This window comes from Myotis nattereri (assembly GCF_964212035.1).
Source record: "Myotis nattereri genome assembly, chromosome: 8".
Taxonomy (NCBI): domain Eukaryota; kingdom Metazoa; phylum Chordata; class Mammalia; order Chiroptera; family Vespertilionidae; genus Myotis; species Myotis nattereri.
Window position 1 is genome coordinate 36,657,836 of NC_138083.1, and position 21,969 is coordinate 36,679,804.

The 21,969-nt window shown below is 41.6% G+C and overlaps 1 protein-coding gene across 1 annotated transcript in view; it reads right to left on the bottom strand.

Moving 5' to 3' along the window:
* Nucleotides 1–2,140: 2,140 nt before the first annotated feature.
* LOC308523270 (ER degradation-enhancing alpha-mannosidase-like protein 2) overlaps nucleotides 2,141–21,969 on the bottom strand; it is a 32,126-nt gene continuing 12,297 nt past the window's right edge. The window contains exons 5-11 of the mRNA XM_081097029.1: nucleotides 21,844–21,969; nucleotides 16,265–16,476; nucleotides 13,377–13,518; nucleotides 11,743–11,867; nucleotides 7,499–7,643; nucleotides 4,982–5,103; nucleotides 2,141–2,709 (exon numbers count right to left, since the gene is read on the bottom strand). Coding sequence (XP_080953155.1) covers nucleotides 2,209–2,709; nucleotides 4,982–5,103; nucleotides 7,499–7,643; nucleotides 11,743–11,867; nucleotides 13,377–13,518; nucleotides 16,265–16,476; nucleotides 21,844–21,969 — 1,373 coding nt within the window. The 3' untranslated portion in view covers nucleotides 2,141–2,208. The remainder of the gene's footprint in view (nucleotides 2,710–4,981; nucleotides 5,104–7,498; nucleotides 7,644–11,742; nucleotides 11,868–13,376; nucleotides 13,519–16,264; nucleotides 16,477–21,843) is intronic.

The window sequence follows — 21,969 nt, forward strand, 5'->3', positions numbered from 1 at the left end:
TTAATCCATTTACATTTAAGGTTATTATTGATTATTGCCATTTTAATTCTTTTTAAAATATATTTTTATGCATTACAGAGAGGAAGACAGGGAGAAATAGAAACATCAATGGTGAGAGAGAACCACTGATCAGCTGCCTCCATGCACACCCCCTGCTGGGGATCGAGCCTACAACCCGGGTATGTGCTCTTGACCAGAATAGAACCTGGGACCCTTCAGTTTGCAGGCCGATGCTCTATCCACTGAGCCAAACCGGCTAGGGCCCATTTTAATTCTTTACGCCTATGTTTCTCTCAATATATATTTCTTCCCATTACAGCAGTCCATTTAGCATTTCTTGCAGTGCTGGTTTGGTGGTGAGAAACCCCTTTAGCCTTTTTTTTTTTTTTTTTTTTTTTTGGTCTGGGAAGCTCTTTATTTAACCATCTATTTTTGAATGGTAGCCTTGCTGGATATAGTAATCTTAGTTTCAGATCGTTGCTTTTCTTTTTTTTTCTTAATGTATTTTTATTAATTTCAGAGAGGAAGGGAGAGAGAGATAGAAACATCAATGATGAGAGATTATCATCGATTGGCTGCCTTCTCCACACCCCACATTGGGGATCAAGCCCACAACCCAGGCATGTGCCCCTGACCGGAATCAAACCTGGGACCCTTCAGTCCACAGGCCGACGCTCTATCCACTCAGCCAAACCAGCCAGGGAAGATCCTTGCTTTTCATTACTTTGAATACTTCATGCCATTGCCTACTGGCCTGTAATTTCTGTAAATCAGCTGGAAGCCTTATAGGAACTCCTTTGTAGATAACAACTTGCTTTTCTCTTGCTGCTTTAAGATTCTTTCTTTGTCTTTAATTTTTGGCATTTTAATTACGATGTGTCTAGGAGTGGGCCTGTTTGGGTTCTCTTTGCTTGGGACTCTCTGTGCCTCCTGAACTTGTGTGACTTTCCTTCAACAGGTTAGGGATGTTTTTTGCCGTTATTTCTTCCAACATGTTCTCTATCCCTTGCTCACTTTCTCCCCCTTCTGGCACTCCTATTATGCGAATATTGTTACATTTCATATTGTCCCACAGCTCCCTTAAGCTGTCCTCCTGTTTTTTCTTTTTTCTTTTTTGTTCTCTGATTGAATGATCTTTTTTCTACTGTCTTCTAATTCACCGATCCGATCCTCGGACTCCCATACTCTGCTGTGTATTCCTTCCATTGTGTTCTTTATTAGTGCTATGTCATTCTTCATAGTTACTATATCTTTTCTCATGCTGTTGAGCATCTTTGCCATCATATTCTGAACTCTGACAGGCTACATACTGTATGATACTCTGGAAAAGGCAAAACTATGGGGATAGTAAAAAGATAAGTGATTTCTAGGGATTGGGAGAAGAAGGGGATAAACAGGTAGAGCACAAAGGATCTTTAGTGCAGTAAAACTATTTTAAATCTTTTTTTAATTTGAAACACGTTTCCTTCTAAGTGACCTAGTGTGGGTATAAATAAGGTTGGCCATGAACTGACAGCCTTTGAAGTCAGGTGATTAGTATATGGGGGTTATTATCCTATTGTCTCTACTTTTCTAATGGTAAATTTTCTATAATTAAAGATTTAAAATCTCACTTCCTCAGAGGCTTTCTTTAACCACCCTATCTAAGGTGGATTAACTCTGCCCATGATTTTCTAGCACAGCATCCTATTTTCTTTATAGCACTTAGCATGATGGTATTTTATATATTTACTAATTTATTTATTTCCACTAGAATTTAGTTTCCATAAGAATAAAAACTCTCTGCCTTGTTCACTGCTTAACTGTAGGGTTGAGGCTGGCACACAACGGTGCTCAGTAAATCTCTGTTGCACAGAAGGATAGATGGAGAGATGGCAGGACTAAAGGATAGAAGCACAGGTTGGGGCAAGAACAAATGTAAAAATACACTTATAACAACACCCTCACCAACAATACCAGAAAAGGGGAACCTTGAAAGGAGGGGAGATTCAATTATCAACCCCTGGGGTCTTTGGAGCCAGGAGACTTCAGGTTTGTTTCTCCAACTGTATGAGAAAAATAAACTAGATTTTTTTTAGTCATGAACCCTTTCTTTGAATGAAATCTCCTGAAACAACCCAATATGTAAAATAGAAACACATGATAGTCAAAAGCAGATTTATTATTCTAGTCTAGTTTCAAAAACAGAACAAGAAAATCATCCAGTGGTTATGAGGAATCCAGAAAAACCTGTCCCAGTAATGCCAACTTCGAGGTAAAGGGCTGACTAGGGCAGCTGAGCAGTGGGATTCGCTGCTTGGTAGGCTTCTTCTCCCTTACCCCATCATGGTTTTCAGCTGAGGAGAATGTTCCTGGCCCTGCTGGGGGTTTCCATGGCCCTGAGCTCATCGTTGTTTTCTGAAATCTTGATTTACCCTGTTTGAGAGAGTAGAATTCCTTCATCAAGTCCTCCACTTCCCACTGCTCTTCCTTCAGCCTCCGGCAACAGTGCAGGGCAGCAGGGTCAATGGGGTGTGCTTCCGTGTTGAAGATGTATCCCCCAGCCCCCAGGATGCACTCCCCATAGGGGGTGATCACTGCATCGAAGGTGGAGCCATTGTTGTGAATAAAGTTGGCTGGGTCAAACAGAAGGTAGAGGTATTTCACAGTCTCGGCCAGGAAGAAAGACTCCATGCGGTTGTCAAGCTTATGGTCTCGCAGATCTTTGATCTGCCACGAGGGAGAGGAGAGCAAGTCAGAAGAACATCCCAGTGCAGCAGAAAGGGTCAGGGGACCTCGTTAGGAATTCCTGGCCTGCCAGTAAGCAGCTGAGGGCCTTTGGGAAAATTATTACCACAACTTCCAACTGGGCTTCCTGCTTCCATTCTTACCCTAAAGCAGTGATGGCGAACTTTTTGAGCTTGGCATGTCAGCTCAAACCCTAACTTAACTCTGGTGCTGTGTCACATATAGAAATTTTTTGATATTTGCAACCACAGTAAAACAAAGACTTATATTTTTGATATTTATTTTATATATTTAAATGCCATTTACCAAAGAAAAATCAACCAAAAAAATGAGTTCGCGTGTCACTTCTGACACGCGTGTCATAGGTTCGCCATCACTGCCCTAAAGTATATTTATATCACAAGTCTTACCTATCACTCATCCACAGAAAACCTCCAGTTGATCCCTCATTTCACAAAGATTAAAAACCAAAGGACAGGGCCTAACAGGTCCTTGGTAGTCTGGCCCCTCCCTTCCTGACCACTCTGTCCCTTGCTCTTTCAAGTCCAGCCACAGGGCCTTTCTGTTCTGTGCATCAGCAAGCACACTCCCAAACCAGGTTCTTTCAGTCTGGAGTACTCTTCCTTCAGACATCCTCATAGCTTGCTCCCTCACTTCTTCCCAGTCTCTGCTCAAATGCTCCCTCTTCAGAAAGGTCTTCCTTGATCCCTACCTGACCTGACAATTCCTACTCCCTTGATCGTACCCTTTTGTGACTATAAACACAGATCTAATCATCCTCTTTAATGACATTGTAAAAACATAGCATCATTTACTTAGCTAATCCTCTTGATGGCATTAGAATGGCCACCAGGTTTTTGCTATTGTAAACAACTAATTAGGAGTCTTATAAAGAAAATTTCATAATGAGTTTATGCCATAGATGAGTAAGTTTACTTGCTGCAAACATTTATTTCTAGCTTCTCAGAATTTGTAATACATTTTTTAAACAAAAAAAATGTAACTAAAATACGAACTTAATGTACCAAGAATTATTATTCTCTTGTCTGTTTGACAAAGGCCAACGAGTCAGATGCCTGTTCACATCATTCGCTTTGGAAGGCCTCCAAAGGGCTTCATTTTCATGGAAATAAGTTGAGCATTCCTAAAAGGCCCCAGTGGGTTTATCCACTTTGGCTTTTCACACGATACAACATATTGGAAACTAAAACATATCCATTGCTTTACTTCCCCCCTAAATATATATGTCTTGTTTTTAAACATATGTATTTATGTTCTACTTATAGAATATAATCACATACAATTTTGAAAAGAGAGTTTTGTTTGTTTTTAATCCTTTATCCTAAAAAAACAAAAAAAACAAAACATCTGTAGGCTTTTTGGTGAATTTTCTTCCAGACTATTTTCTTACACATCTGGTTTTCAAACATCTGTCATGACTATTTACATCTTGCCTGCTGGGTCCTCTAAGGATATGACATGGCTCTCACTCTTGACCCTTTCAATGCATTCTCCACAGAGATCTCTTTCTAAAATAAAATCGGATTATGTCACTGCTGTGCTGTAAATTCTACCAAGGTTTTCCATTCCAGGCAGAACAAAAGCCGAACTCCTCCCGTGGCTTATACAAAGCCCATCGTGATCCAGGCCCTGCCTACCTCTGGGACACGACCTCTTCCCAATTTCTTCCTTGCTCACTCCAGTCCCGCCACACTGGCCTTCTTTCTGTCTCCCAGATACTCATTCATGGTTTTCCCTATAAAATGTTAGTCCAGGGCTTGGTCTTTCTTTTTCACTATAATCCTCAGCCTAACACAGTGCCTGGCCCGTGAAAAGACGTTCAATAAATATCTGTAAGACTAGTAAGGCTCTTTCATTAAAGATCCCCAGGTTTAAATATAAGGCTACGGGCCTCTGAATTTCCCTTCTAGAATCCATTTCATAGACCTTTCACAAAACGCACCCTTGCAAGCCTATTCCAATAGCTAAAGAATCTCTGATACAGCCAAGGTCATGGAGTCAAGACTCCAGGAACTAATACTAGTTCCACTTCTACTAACTATGTGACCTTTAGCAAGGCTCTGAGCTTCTGCTCCTCAGTCTCCCCCTCCATAAGATAAAGGACATCTCCATGTACATCTCTAAGGCCCCTTTCCAGCGCTAATATTCCAGAACTCCCAATGTTCCACCCTTAAAGAGGCTCTTTAATAGCCGGGAGACATTTCCCAATTCTTGAAACCATGAAAACACTTACTGTTGCAAATCCACATTCCACCTTGCTGATTTTTTCAATGGACTCCACAGCATCTCTTCCAAGTTCTAAGAGGGTGGGATCCCCCGTAGCACGGTAGAGGTACATGGCACTCTCAATGAGTTCTGCAAAATCCGATGCAAACCCTCCTTAGCCAGTGGCTGATCAAGGAAGGTGAGGGCCCACGTAGGGTAGTGAGAGGCTTGTCCCCTCCATACCTTGTCTAGAGGGCCCCCACCAGGAGGAACATGGGAGAACTCACTCAATGCTGAGTTTTCAGAGCCTACTGGCCCCAAAGCCTGAAGCTTAGTGGAGACCAGACAAAGGAAGAAACAGGCAGCCAGTCTCCGGGACAGAGGAAGTAGCAGAGACAGCTGCCTCTCTCCCAGTGTCTGTTCCCTTACTTAGTATCTGTGGCGCCTTCCTTAGTAATAGAATCCCTAATTTCTGCCAAGTACATGGCTGCCAAGACTAACAACCATTCCCAGCAGCCAGGTGTGGGATTAGGGCTCCTGATACCATAGAGAGCCATAGATAAGGCCAGAACATGAAAGAGAAATATTTCTATCTTAATGAAGCTACACATGTTTGTTTGTTTTTTCTGTCATTCATAGCCCAACCTAATCCTAAAACTTAAAGAGTATGAGCTTATCATTATAAGGCCCTTTCTGAGATGGGATGGAATAAAACACAAAGGCCAACATATTCAAGAGCCAATCTTCAATCTAGTGAGGATGCAGCCATCAGTTCACATGCTCAGAACAAGGCAACAGTCTTGCCCTAGTCTATACAACTGGAATTTGATGTTCACACATGGGCCGCATCTGAAGATAATTATTAACCAACAGGAGTTGGTCCAAATGAGAATATTTATTCTGGAGGAAAGAAAACCCAGGAAAATGTGCTTATTGCTTTCAAATATCTGGAGAGCTATTATGGAAATGACTTCTAGGGTGGCCCCAGTGGGTGGAAACTACTGTTCGGTAGATTGTTCTACTTCTTTACCTGCCTTTCCTCAGAGAGGAAAGAACTCTCTCCTTCCTACACCAACCTCTCTTCCTGATTATGCCCTTCCCTGTTTCCTCCTCGATCAGCACTTTCCTCTCTTTTGATTTATTACTGCAAACTCTATTTCTTTTCTTTTTCTTTTTTCAGAGAAAAGATCTCTGCCTATCTCCCCAGTTTTCTCCTCCTTTTCCCTCCTTTACCCCAAAGGCCTTTAGACAATTGCTAATCTAATTGCTCATTTTACAACAGACTGTGTCCACTGGGAGGTGAACACACTATGTGTGTTTAAGGAAAGAAACCAGTGCTGTTCTGGGAAGTCCTCCCGTCTGTTTCTAGCAGCTGGCTGGGTCAATGCTCCCAGGCCAGCCAATGGTTTTCTCTTCCTCATACATTGGCCTACATTTGCTAGTAATTGCTTTAATTTCCTGTATACGCGGCCAACTCTTTAGAACAGTGGTTCTCAACCTGTGGGTCCCGACCCCTTTGGCAGTCAAAAGACCCTTTCACAGGGGTCGCCTAAGACCATCCTGCATATCAGATATTTACATTACGATTCATAACAGTAGCAACATTACAGTTATGAAGTAGCAACGAAAATAATTTTATGGTTGGGTCACAACATGAGGAACTGTATTTAAAGGGCCAGAAGGTTGAGAACCACTGCTCTATGGAGTCAAAGCGGCCAATTTGCTCTTTCCACCGGCTGTTTTACTCCCTCTTCTGTTCTCTCTCCAAAACTCCCATAACAATCCCAATGGGGTAGAGAAGGGCAGAATGGGCAGAAGTCACTAGAAGGCCTGTCCTACGGCTATCAGGCATTCAAGTGGGAAGGTGTGTGAAGTCTAGGACAGTGGTAGGGTAACCTATTCTGGGGTGGGGATGACTATGTGTGCTGACTAAGCTTCCTTCCTCTGTCCCCCATTCCCTTTTCCTCCTCATGACGCTGAATTTTCCTGCAGTGACTCAGAGAATCAGAGCTGGACAGGAACTTAGGAGTTTTATCTAGTGTGCAGTCCCTTCCTTCTCTGCTTCATCTTGATTTCTGAGCTGCAAGTGAAGAGGTGGAAGAACCCAGATGATTCATTCCTACCTAAAGTCCATTCCATTTCTTACTATGGAAGCATAGTGTATCTGACCCACTGACTTGGGAAGTTTGCCTACACTTCTGAAATCTTGATGGCAGGAACTCAAAAGGAGTCAACCTGGCTTTTTCCATCTCACTCACTTGCTCTAGTTTGAAAGATCACTAAGATTTAGTTAGGAGACCTGGATTCCAGTCCTAGCTCCTATACTTACAGCCTTGGGCAATCCATTTCAAACCCCCAGGACTCAGTCTTCTTATGCAGAAAGATGAGGATAAGTAATTCCTAGCAAGAAAACCACCCAGAGCCACTGGAAGAATCAGATGGGGGGCTCTGAGGGGGAAATGGACTTGTGAGGCATGTTAACTTCTAAAGACATGAGGATATGGGGTCCTGAGAGCCAAACCCAATGGCCAGAGATGCTGCTTACCCGGCCGAAGTGGGTAACCCTCTCGCTTCTCCACTGTGTATCCCTGAGGAATGTTGTAGAATTCTGGGAGCCCCCCAAACTGCTTCCACACAGTGTAGTAGTTAAGGAAGGTCCTCATGGCATTGTCAATGTCCCCGATGAGGCTCTGTAGGAAAGAACTGCTTGTCAGGCAGACAGCCACCAGGTATAAAACCCCACAACCTCAGGGAAAAGAAAAGTAAAAGCTTTAGAGCTAAAAAGGCCTGCAATCAAACCCTGGGCTGGCCATTTACTCACGCCAACCAGATGCTTACCTTCTCTGAGCTTAATCTATAAGATACAAAATGTAATATAGCTCATACATTGTGGGGAGGGACAGAGGTTGTACACGAAGTCCCTGACTGCCAGTACATGCTAACTCAATGCTGGACTCTAACAGTTTTTAAATAGGTAAGTCAGCTATTCAGTTCAAAATCTTAAGAATAGGAAAAAGTCTCAGTCCCACCCTATACCCCAGCATATAACCGTTTTGTATTAGTTTGTAAACATAAGCAAATATGTATGAGTATATATTATTTCCCCCACATTTAATATAGCTGATTAATTAGACTGTTCTGCAGTTCCCTTTATTCATTTAACAATATATATTGATCTTTTCCACCTAAGTACATAAAAGCTTCCTCTTCCTATTGCATAGAATTCCATTGCTTGGACCATAATTTAATTAGCTCCTTATGAATAGGCAGTTGGCTTGGTTATAATCTTTTGCTCTATCAATGTTGCAATAAATAACTTTGAACATATGTACCTCAAACATATGCAAAGTGTATCTGTAAGATAAACTTCCAGAATTAGGATTGCTGGATCAGAGAACATATGCATTTGTAATTTTACTAGCTGTTACTAAGTAGATATTAATAGTCACATAAGCTCACAGAGAAACAGCTGACCTTTTTAAATAAATATTCAGTTTCGTATATATATATATATATATATATATATATATATATATATATTTGATTGATTTCAGAGAGGAAAGGAGAGGGGGAGAGAAATAGAAACATCAATGATGAGAGAAAAATCATTGATTGACTGCCTCCTGCATGGCCCACACTGGGGATCAAGCCCAAAACCCAGGCCTATGCCCTGACCGGGAATTGAACCATGACCTCCTGGTTCAGAGATCGATGCTAAACCACTGAGTCATGCTGAGTAGGCCAGCGGACCTTCTTGACATCTCCACTGGATATCTCAGGGACAGGACAAACTTGACTTTTCCCAAGCAAGATTCTTGGTTCCCTCACTTTTCCACAAAGTTGTCTTCCTACTCCTGCCTCTTTTCTTTCTAGTTAATGGCACCAGCGTCTACTGAGTTACTCCAGCCAGAAACTTGGTGGTTGACCTTGACTCCTCCTCATCCCACCCCACATCCATTCCATCAGCAATTCCTGTCAATTCCATCTCCCAAAACATCAAGATTTTTCTCTTTATCTCTAGAGCCACCACCTGGTCTGGTCACTACCAGACCAGACTGTGATGACCTCAAAAGCCCCCTCCCACCACTTGTCCTCTTGCCTCTCCAACCGACTGTCCCCAAGACAGCCAGAGTACCTGTCTTACTACACACTCCAGACCTCAGGGCTTCCTACAGGAGCAGCATAGAATTGAGATGACTCACCGTGGTCCTCAAGGCCCTACACAATCTGGTCACTGCTGACCTTCCATCCATTGATCTTTTACTTCCCTGGAGTATGGCCACATTGCTTTTCTTTGTTTCTGATAAACACCCAACTCTTTCCTGCCTCAGGACCTTCACACAAGAGATTTCCTCCCCCTGAAACATCATTTCCTGCCCCCAATTCTTCAAGTATAGGCTTTAATATCATCACATCTGAGAGGCTTTCTTGTCTAAAGTTGGTCCCCATCCAATATTCTATTTTAGCCTCTAATTTGTTTCCTTCATTTGCAGTTTATTATTTTATCTATTTATCTGTTTTAAGTTTTCCTTTGTGTCTTGCCCCCATAAACTTCATGAGGGCAGCAGGGCCTGGAACACAGAAGGTATTCAAATATTTGATAAGTAAGCGAAGGAACAAATTTAACATCTCTAAGCCTCCTTTCTTCATTTGTGAGACAATACTTAGCTCAGTATGTTGTGATGATTCTGAGTAAAGCGCCTGACACATAAATCATTTTTTCATACATATTATGTACTACTTAGAAATAAGAGAGCCCCCAAAACTCATTAAGAAATACCTTTCCAACAAAATTGCTTTTAGGTTTTATAATTATTTATTAAAATATTTTAAGCTATTAATGATATCTTAATCATTTATAAATTAATAATAACTAAATCCAGAAGAAAAGAAATTGAATACTCAGAGCCTATGGTCACAGGGAATTTTTTAATGTTTTTAATTTATATGTACTATATTCAAATTTTGTTACAGAGACATATGATAGAGTATCAATAAAATTTTTCAGCATAAACTATAATAATTAGGATTAAATTCTGTTGGGGCCTAGAGTGGAAATATGAGTTCAAGGAGAAAAGGGAATGGATGGTATACAACTATTCAAACACGTAAGATAACAAATATCCAAGGGGCACTTTAGTTTTTCAAAATTCTTCTAGAGGGGCACTTAAGCAATAAAATTTGAGGATCCTAAGAGAACTGGCCAATATTTAATATTATCAACTAGAGGCCTGATGCACAAAATTAATGCATGGGTAGGGTCCCTAGGCCTGGCCGGTGATCAGAGCTGACCGAGGCCTTCCTTCCCTGGCTGCTAGCCAGGGCATTCCTTCGTTCCGCACCACCCCCAACGGTCAGCACATGTCATAGCGAGCAATCGAATTCCCGATCTCCTGGTCAAACTCCCGAGGGGACACTTTGCATATTAGCCTTTTATATATATATAGATAAGTTCTCTCTGAGCCTGTTGCCCTATCTGTTTAGTAAGAGGGCTGGCTAAAAGTACATAATGGGGGACTAGTTAAATAAACTACAGTCTCCCTATTCAATGGAATATATGCAGCTATTTCAAAAAGGTAAAACTTGCCTTGGCCGTAATGGCACACTGTTGGAGCATCAGCATACACACCAAAAGGTTGAGGGTTTGATTCCCGGTCAAGGGGACATGCCTGGATTGCAGGTTTGGGGGGCAACCAATTGATGTGTCTCTCTCACATTGATGTTTCTCTCCCTTCCCCTCTCTCTAAATATCAATGGGGAAAAATATCATTGGGTGAGGATTAACAACAATAGCAAAAAAAGGTAAAACTAAATATGTGATATCAATAAAGGATGATCTCTAAGATATAACCAGTGAAAAAAGAATATATATATGTCCTATATATAGAAAGAAAAAAGAGGGATATAAATATTCATATATTTATGGATATGGATTTTTGGAAAGATATACAGAAAACAGATAATAGGGGCTGGATTAGGGAGAGAGTCTGAAGGTGGGGGCTTAAGACTTACTTTACAAGGTATTCCCTATTGCACTTTTCAAATTTACCACTACATCCATGTTATTACCTTTTCTTTAAATTAAAAAAAACCCCACACTAATTTATAAAAATATTTTGGTACACCTAGGGGGTTGATTAGATGGGCTCTAAAATCCCTTCCAGCTACAGCCGTGACCTGTTTGGCTCAGTGGATAGAGCGTCAGCCTGCGGACTGAAAGGTCCCGGGTTTAATTCTGGTCAAGGGTATGTACCTTGGTTTCGGGCACATCCCCAGTGGGAGGTGTGCAGGAGGCAGCTGATCGATGTTTCTAACTTTCTATCCCTCTTCCTTCCTCTCTGTAAAAAATCAATAAAATATATTTTTTTAAAAATCCCTTCCAGCTACAAGTCTCAGACCGTGTAATAGAAAAACAAAATGATGACAGACACAGCAGTCCCAGATGTTTTCACGCCCTTTCTCAGGCCCGCTGTCAAGAATGAGGTTTGACAGAAATGTCCAGTGGAGAAACAGCTGTGGCCAATGTCTGTTACTGCCCAGCCTGGAAGGACACTCTCTACCTTATATTAACAACAATCCACAGCAAACTGGAAGTTAGGTTCCTGAAACCTTAAAGCTCCCCTTGGAAAATTTAGTGAGACAGAATCTTAAATCTCTCTTCCATTCCCAAGCCATCCCTCCAAAAAAAAGTACTCAAGCAACTAAACTATCTTCTTTGACTTTTACATCAGCATGAGCTTGCTTTGCCAGTTCCATAGGAAAATGACCACCCTCTCTGATCATTCCTACCTGAAGACCAGGCCAGTAGGCCTCCAAGGACTGGAAGACTGGCATGGACACAGTCCCCTTGTACATCTGCACCCACAGGTACCAGTCATCAAAGCGGGTGTAATTCCGAATGGCTTTGTTGTATTCTGCAGTGGAGATGGAATAATGGATATGTCAGTGATTACGGAAACAACAGGCAGCCCTTGGCAACAGAAGCATGGACGTAAACTTTTGAAGAATTATATACGATGGTCTAGCCTCAAAGCAGATTAGGATGTAATGAGGCAGAGAGGAAGAAGCATGGGGTCTAGAGTCAAACTTCCAGGCTCAAATTTTAACTCCAGCTTTACCACTTGCTAGCTGTGACTTTAGGCAAGTTTTTCCCTCTTAAGCCTCAGGCTAATTATCTGTAAAGTAGGGAGAGTAATGTTATATACCTCATAGGGTTGTTCAGTCAGTTATTCATCCAACAATATTCACTGAGCACCTTCTATATGCCAGGTACCCAGAGCTGGAAAACAAGACTAAGAAAGCTCTCAGCCCTCAGGGAGCTTACATCCTACTGGGAACTTTAACTTATACCTCCCCCTAAATTGTAAATCCATGAGGGCCAGGGCTTTTTTTTTTTATTGGTTTCAGAATCCCCAACACTAAGATAGTATATAATATTGATATTGATATATATTAAAGAGAGAGAGAGGAAGGCAGAGGGAGAGAGAAAAAAAAGAGAAACATTGATGTAAGAGAGAAACATCAATCAATTGCCTCCCACAGGCACTCGACCAGGAATCGAACCCGACACCTGAGTATGTGCCCTGATCAGGAATTGAATTGGCAACCTTTTAGTGCATGGGACAACACTCAACCAACTGAGCCACATCAGCCAGGGCAACAGTCATAATAAATATGCATAATACTATCTGAATGAATGAAGTATCAAATACACATGCAAATAAATAAGAATCTCAAATAGTGTTGTAAGGAATAAATAAAATAGTCTATGTTCAGTGCTTGGCACAGTGCTTGACACATCAATGGTACTCAAATATTTGCTGAACAAATTAATGGTAGCTATAGTAACAATTATTAGGTGTCCAACAATTCCTCAATATCATTATTATTAGTGTCTAAGAGCCTGGAGGGTAAAATGTTTGTATTCAACAGGCATTAATCTATGCCCTACCTCATGCAAAGCATTGTGGGAAATGCAAAGATGAATATGGCATGGATGCTGGAACTGTGGATGACAGTTGACTGTAAGAGAGAGGCTGAAGGCCATAAATTCTGAGGAAGGCTTAAGCTACTTCTTGGCAACGTGACATTTAAGCTGGGCCTTGAAGGATAAATAGAATTTTGGCACATGAAGACAGGATAAAAGGTATTCCAGGCAAAGGAAACACATGTGCAATGGCCAAGAAATAAGATCTCCAGGGCCATACACAGAGAACGCAGTACAATTCAGCTGGCTCTGGGCAAGAAGGTGACAAGAGGTGTAGTGGGCATCGCGTGGACAGTGCACATCCATGACAGCTTTGAATGCAGACTCAGGTATTCAGGGCTGATTCTCTAGGCACTTGGGGGCAACTGAAGGTTTATAAATAAACCACATGTCAATAGGAACAATCATGGGGAAAGCCCCGTTATCCTGCCTTTACCTAGGAACATAGCCATGAGCTTCTTATCCTGCAGCAGGATGGCTCCTTTCACCAGGTACTCAAAGTAGGAGTCCACACCAGCCCCGATGCCTGCGTCCTGGGCCACCCACTTGCCAGTGAGCACGTCGATGTGGTTGCCAACCTAGGAGAGAGACAGATAGTACCAAAAGAGGGGCCAAAACAAAACAAGCATCTCCCCACATCCCTTACTGCCTAGTGAGATGCAAGGCTGGACCATGGCCAGCTTTCCTCCATATCTGTACAGTGGAGGTGCATGTCATGCATATTTACGAGGACTTAATATCCACAATGAAAAAGAACAATGATTTGGAGGTTTATGCCCTCTCTAGAGTGAGTGTGAGCTGGGAGATAAGAACTTGCTGTTCCCACAATCTGTCTCAGATTTCTCAGAACTCTGCATGTGATCACAGTGTCTAAATACACAAGACATACTTTACATATTTCCATAAGACAACTCAGGGAGTACAACCAAGAAACCAGTGGAGTGATTGCTTGTAAGGAGAGGAAAGGGGCAAGATTCAGAGGAGACTTCACAGATATCACTGGGTACCTTTTTTGTATCCTTTGACTTGTACACCATGTGACTCATAAAACCATTTTAAAATAAAATCTAAAACATTTAAATGAAGAAATATGCCGGGGTTCCCCAGAAGCCCCTGAACGACAGATGAACAGATTACTCAGACACAATCTGACTGTGCAAGAGAGAGTTAAGGGGCCCCTGGCTTTAGTAGCCAGAGCAGCCTCTATTGCCTACCTCGTTAGGCCTTTATTGGAATTTTTATTTTTAGATACAATCAGTAGGGTGAGTAATCTTGGGAGGACACATGTTTACATTGTCCTCTAGGCAAGGGCATCCAGGGATTAAGCATAAGGATTCCAGTAAACACCCGGGGGTCTGCATATGCACAGGCTTGTTTGGAAAGGTTAAGGAATAATAAGGGGCACCGCCTTTGACACTCCCTTAAGCCTCCCCTAAGTCGGAATTCTGATAAACAGGGCAGGCGGCCTTCCACACACTTCCCTTTTATCAGAATGTCCTCCTTACAACTTTCCAACCAAGTCTCTTGTGCTCCCCAACAGAAGTATATTGTCCATATAACTTAGACCCTGATGGAGATTGATAACTTCATCTGTTACTCAATCTAAGAGACTACTAACTGCTGTGTTAGTTTGGGTCTCCCAGAGAATAGACCTTCAGCAAGGAAGACTGAAAGTAGTTGATTTTGAAGGTGAGTCCCTGAAAACACCAGTAGAGGAAGGGGAAAGGGAGGTAGGGAAGGGACACAGCCCATAAAGGGTGCGCCATCAGGCAAGCTACCACCATGGGAACTGGAGCTCAATCCCAAGAGGAAGCTCTGAGAGTCAATATAGAGCAGGAGTCTCAGCATTATTTCACCTGAAGGGTGGAGAATTGGGGTGATTATCCACAAATTCCCATCAGTATTAGTCACTGATTGAGAATTGCTCCAGGGTTAGTATTAAGTCCTGGTTCTTCCTGTCGTAAACAGCAGGATCCAGACACCAGAAAAAGCTGGTAAGCAAAGAGACACAGATGATGGTGGTTGGAAGACAGGTCAGCGTACATGAAAATGGAAAGGGCTGAGAGGATATGAGCAGGGCACCCAGAATCCACTATGGTTCCAGGACTACACAAAAAACTGCCCATGTTGGACTTAACAGTTCCTATAGGTTTTCAGTAGGGCATCTTCTTAAGGGATTTTCAAGGATTCCTCACCAGAGTTTCACTTTTCTTTTTAAAAAAAATATATTGTTATTGATTTCAGAGAGGAAGGGAAAAGGAAAGAGAGATAGAAACATCAATGATGAGAGAGAATCATTGATTGGCTGCCTCTTGCATCCCACCACTGGGGATCAAGCCCACAACCCGAGCATGTGCCCTGACTGGGAATCGAACTATGACCTCCTGTTTCATAGGTTGATGCTCAACCACTGAGCCATGCTGGCTGGGCAAGTTTCACTTTTCAAGCTTAGAACTAGACTTTGCATAAAAATGCGCCTCTACCTGAATCACTTTCAGTCAATAGTCTTTGTAAGTTACAACAATTCAGCAAAGGAGATATTAATACATCATCATCACTGCTGAAGCAACTGAGGATCAGACAGGTTAAGTGACTTGCTCAGGGTCACACAGTTTTGATGAAGCAAGGTCTGGGCTCAAACCAAGTTCTGACTAAAGCTAATGCTATTTCCTGGACAGCTTTGGCTCAATTACTGTAAGTTTCACTGGATTATCCAGTTTAGGAGCTGAAACTGACCTTAGAGATCAACTGGCCCAAGTGTGTTAAGTTTCCATGGGTTAATAGGTATTAGATAGGAAAGGGAAGCTCTGGGGTCATATGGTTTGGTAAATGTTGAGTTAAGCAAAGTTAATAGATTTATTTATCATAGGATTTAATAACCTTTAACCTGCTCATGTTCATTATGACTCTCCCCCAAAAAATACTATATATAGAATTCCCAAACTTAATTGACTGGTAATCATTTTTTCATGGAATAACCATTCATAATCTCTCAGACCTGACAATCTAAGGTCACCAAATGAGTCAGGGGCATAAAGCATATAACCCACTCCTTAGCAACTGGAAAAATTCAAAGTCATTGTTTAACACAAAGCCCCTTTCCCCACAGAGTATGTTCTCTCATGCTCTCTTTCCCTCTGTGCCAGAATATGAATTGGATGCTTAGTCTACTTTCAGTGTCATGAGCCTGAGTCCTGGTCCACTCCTGAGGTCACCTCAAGTTGCCTTTGGCTGGATTGCAACTTGTTGCTCAGAACCCTGACCCTTGCAAGCAGGGGCCAAGGTGGTGACTTGACTCAGACAGGAAGGGTGCAGCCAACCTACCAGCCCAATATCCGACCGGCTCTCCCAGAGACGCATCAGGGCCACTCTGGCCACGTCTTCAAACACAGGATCACCAGTGAGGCTGCTCAGGGTGGCGAATTCCACAATGAAGGTCCCGATCCCTGCCGTACAGGTGACAGGGGTCTCTCCCGGGTTCACACCATGAAGCAGGTTCACTGTTCCATATGGCATGCCGGTGGGAGTCTGAAAGGCTGAACAATCACAAAATTATGACCCCAGTCAGGAGCAGAGAGGTAGAGATGGTTGGATACAGCCCTGAAGCCTGAGGCCTTGGCCAGCACGTCCCTCTTTATTTCCTGGGCGACCTGCTAGAGACTGAGCCAGAGAAGGAAACATGTCACTGGAGGACCCTTAGTGGCCGCCTAAGCCAGATGCTGGCAAACACTGCTCCACATGACCCTCGAGCTCTCGCCCGTGATGAGGAGGAAAGCAGGGGCTGCCCCTCTAGGTTGTCACACGCCACACATGCTCACTTTAGATACAGCAGCACTATTTGTACTTATTTTACACTTTGCCTTCAGAGGCCAGGCAGGCAACTTAGTGTGAAGCAGGCACAGCTTAGGCCATGGGGAGTGGGGGGCTTGTGGCACCCTAAAGAGCATGCCCCATTAGAAGCCACTGAGATACTTTTTAATTTTTTCTTTCAGTTTTATTGAGATATGGTTGACATACAGCATTGTATAATTTTAAGGTATATAGCATAACTTGACTTACATATATTGTGAAATAATCACCACAATAAGATTAGTTAAGCCCAGCCGGCGAGGCTCAGTGGTTGACATCAACCTATAGACCAGGAGGTCATGGTTTGATTCCCGGTCAGGGCATGTACCCGGGTTGCAGGCTTAATCCCTAGTGTGGGGCAGGCAGGAGGCAGCCGATCGAGGATTCTCTCTCATCATTGATATTTCTCTCCCTCTCCCTTCTTCTCTGAAATAAATAAAAATATATTAAAAATAAATAAATAAATGTGCTCTAAAATCACCTGGACTCATTTGAAATTAAAAAAAAAAAAAAAAGATTACTTAACCTCCATGATCTCATATAAATACAAAAAGAAAAAAAAATTTGTTTTTTCCTTGTGATGAGAATTTTTAGGATCTACTCTCTTAGCAACTTACAAATACATCATAGAGCAGTGTTAACTGTTGTCATCATGTTGTATATTACATCCCCAATTCTTATTTATCTTGTAACTGGAAGTTTGTATCTTCTGATTCTCCTCCTATACTTTTTAAACACTATTTTGAGCAAATGAAACATATCTGCAGATCTAAACACAGAAGCCAATTTAAGATCCTAACTTTACATAAGGAGTTTACGGGCCAAATTATTTTTTTTAATGGACATAAACCACTAAACTGATGAGGTGGTCCAACCCTCAATTTACAGGTAGGAAAAGTCATGCTTGCAAAGAAGTGACTCAAAGGTCACACACAGAGAGCCAAACAGAGCTGGAATGGGAATGTTTGCCATGGTCCCATTCCCTGTCCCTCTCCCCACAAGCCCTATGCTCTGCCCACCCCATCCTAGTACTTTCCGATTTAAGGGAAGGAACAAGACAGGCAGCCAGAGGCAGAGATTTCCTCTCCGGACCAAAAGGTCAAACAACCCAGAGCAACCTGTGCGTCACCAAAACATTAACAAAGTCATTAAAATTTCCAAGAACTACAAGGTTCAGCAACTATGCTGTAGACAAGAAACTGGCCATCTGACAGGCACAAGTGGCAAGCAAGGAGAATGAGAGCAAGAAGAGCTTCAAGGAATATTTCAGAAAAATCAGGCAATGTGAAACACAGGGGGAGTGACAAAATCCTATTTCATGACCTGAATGGTAGATACACTGGTATTTGTTCCAATATGTACTTTTCAATATGGATATTTCCCAATACAAAATTTTCTTAAATGACATACAAGTGAAGGGAGCAACCAGGCAGAGTTTCCTCTAGGGATGAGTCACACTGGACATGATGTTTGTAAGGAGACACTCAGGCCATCAGTCGACCTGAGCCCAGATCACTCACTCTCCTCAGCTCTTCCCTGGGGATGAGAGGCAAGTACTGTGTGAAAGGGAGAAGTGAGATAGATGGCTAAGAGGCTGGTGAGAAGCACAGTGTGGTGTGTTTGGATATGACTAGCCCTAAGCCTGCGCCACACCCTGAAGGGAACAGAGTGTCCGGCTGATGCTGCCGAGGCCAGCTACTGCCCTGCCAAACAAACACACTGAGGCTTGGCTTGCAGCCCTGCACACAACTTAGCTAAAAACAAGTCCCTCTCATTCCACGCACTTTCTCCTTTCTGACCCTGCTTCATGCCTCCCCAAAACCCAATGTCCCTAAACAATGAATGGGTTAACAATGAGACCAAGGAAGAAATCAGAAGGTACCTTGAAACAAATGAAAACGAGAACACAACCCAAAATCTATGGGACATAGTGAAAGCAGTCCTAAGAGGGAAATTCATAGCATTACAAGTCTACCTCAAGAAACAAGAAAAATCTCAAATAAACAATCTAACTTCACACTTATAGGAACTTGAAAAAGAACAACCAACAAAGCCCAAAGTAAAAGAAAGGGAATAAACAGAATACTGTCTATAAAAACAGCACAAAAGATCAATGAGCTTGGCCAGTGTTGCTCAGTGGTTGAGTGTTGACCTATGAGCCAGAAGGTCTTTGATTCCTGGTCAGGGCACATGCCCGGGTTGCAGGCTCGATTCCCAGTGTGGAGTGTGCAGGAGGCAGTCGATTAATGATTCTCTCTCATCATTGATGTTTCTATCTCTCTCTCTCCCATTCCCTTCCTCAAGAAAAATAGTATTATGCTAAGCTAAATAAGCCAGTCATAGAAAGATAAGTAACACATGATCTCACTTATATGTGGAATCTAATGAAAAAAATAAATTGATGAACAAAATAGATCCAGAGACATAGAAGCGTGGAATATACTGACAAATTTCAGAGGGAAGGTGGGGGTGAGGGTGGGGTGTGGGAAGTGATTAACCAGGGAACTTACATGCATAGCCCATGGACACAGACAATAGTGAAGGCCTGGGAGAGGTGTGTGTGTGTGTGGGGGGGGGGGGGGGGGTGAAGGGGGTCGGGGGGGGGGGTGAGAAACAAACAAAGGTAACATCTGTAATACTTTCAACACTAAAGATTTTAAAATAAATAAATAAATGATAAAAAGATATATATTTTTAAAGTTTAAACAAAGATCAATGAAACCAAGAGCTGGTTTCTTTGGAAAGATAAACAAGTTTGACAAAGCTTTAACGAGACTCATCAAGGGGAGAGGAGAGAGGGGGGAGTCCGGGGAGAAATCAACCGAAAGATTTGTATGCATGCATATAAGCATAACCCATGGACACAGTCAGTGAGGGGGGGTGAGGGCTTATGCGGGAGGGGGGGAAGGGTGGGAACAAGCAGGGAGAGGTCAATGGGGGAAAAAGGATTCATATGTAATACTTTAAGCAATGAAGAATTTTAAAAAAATAGAGAGAACCAAAATAAAATCAGAAGTGAAGAATAATTGACATCAAAGAAATACAAAGAATTGTAAAAAAATATATATTGCAAACAAACATATGCCAACAAACTGGATAATCTGGATAAAATGGATAAATTTCTAGAAACATACCATCTTCCAAAACAGAATCAGGAAGAATCAGAGACTCTGAATAGACAGGTTACAACTAATGAAACTGAAGCAGTAATAAAAAAATTCCAACAAACAATAGTCCTAAACCAGATGGTTTCACAGTTGAATTTTACAATCAAAGAAGAACCTATCCTCCTCAAACTATTCAAGAGGAGGGAAAACTCCCACGTTCATTATAAGGCCACTATTATCCTAATTCCAAAATCTGATAAAGACACTACAAAGAAAGAAAATTATAGGCCAATATCTCTGATGAACATAAATGCTAAAATCCTCAACAAAATATCAGCAAACCAGATCCAGTAATACATTAAAAGGCCATGAACCATGATGAAATGGGATTTATTCCAGGGATGCAAGGTTGGTACAATATCCACAAATCAATAAATGTGATATACCACATAAACAAAATGAAGAATAAAAACCATATAATCATATCAATAGAGGCAGAAAAAAACATTTTATAAAATCCAGCACCCATTTATAATTAAAAAAAAACAACCAACTCTCAACAATGTGGGAATAAAGGGAACACAAACATCAATGTAATAAAGACCATATATGACAAATCAATAGGCAACATCATACTCAATGGGCAAAAACTAAGTGTTTTCCTTAAGACTGGGAACAAGACAGGGATGTCCACTTTCAGCACTCTTATTCAACATAATACGGGAAGTCCTAGCAGCAGCAATCAGAAAGAAGAAGAAATAAAAGGCATCTAAATTGGAAAGGAGGAAGTAAGATCGTCATTATTTGCAGATGACATGATACTGTGTATATAGAGAAACCTAAAGATTCTACCTAAAAACTATTAGAACTGATAAATGATTTCAGTAAAGTAGCAGGATATAGAATAAGTACCCAGAAATCACAACAACCCAAATGACATACAAAAGAAGGTTGCATTTGTATACACCAATAATGAAACTATCAGAAAGGGAAAGTAAGAAAACAATTACAATTGCATTTAAAAAAAGTTCCTAGGAAAAAATTTAACCAAGGATGTAAAAGATCTGTACTCAGAAAACACCAAAGAAACTAAAGAAGATGCAAATAAGTGGAAGCATATACCACTTTCATGGATAGAAAGAATTACTATCATTAAAATGTCCATACTACCCAAAGCAATCTATAGATTCAATGCATTCCCTATCAATATACCAATGGCATTTATCACAACACTAGAATAAATATTCCAAAAATTTATGTGGAACCACAAAATACCCTGAGTAGCCACAGTGATCTTGAGAAAGAAAAACAAAGTTGGAAAAATCATGCTACCTGATATAAAACTATACTACAAGGCCACAGTAATCAAAACAGTATGGTACTGGCATAAAAAGATATATATGGAACAGAACAGAGAGCCCCAAAATAAACCCATGCCTTTATGGTCAATTAGTATTTGACAAAGGTGGAAGGAACATACAATGTGTCAAAGACAGTCTATCAATAAATTATCAATAAATGGTGTTGGGAAAATTAGATACATGCAAAAAAAAAAAAAAGAAACTAGACCACCTTCTTACACCATACACAAGAATAAATTCAAAATGTATGAAAGACTAAATGTTAGACTTGAAACCATAAAAATCCTAGAAGAAAACATAGGCAATAAAATCTTAGACATTTCTCAAAGCAATATTTTTTCTGATATATCTCCTCAGGCAAGGAAAACAAACAAACAAACAAAATAAACAAATGGGACTACATCAAACTAAAAAGTTTTTGCACAGCAAAGGAAATCATCAACAAAATGAAAAAACAACCCACTGAATGGGAGAACACATTCGCCAATGATACATCTGATAATGGCCAGCATGGCCATTCTCATTTCCAACAAGGGAAGCAGTACCCACTGGACTTCATCTCTCCCCATGTCAGTGTGGGTCTTACCTGGGAGGAGTTTTCGGGCTGCCTCCTCGGCCATACTCAGGAGAGGTCCAGCGCAGGGCCATCCGGCCTCCACTTCCACCCCAGCCTTCTTCGACAGCAGGTGAGCAGACAGAAGTCCTCCTACCA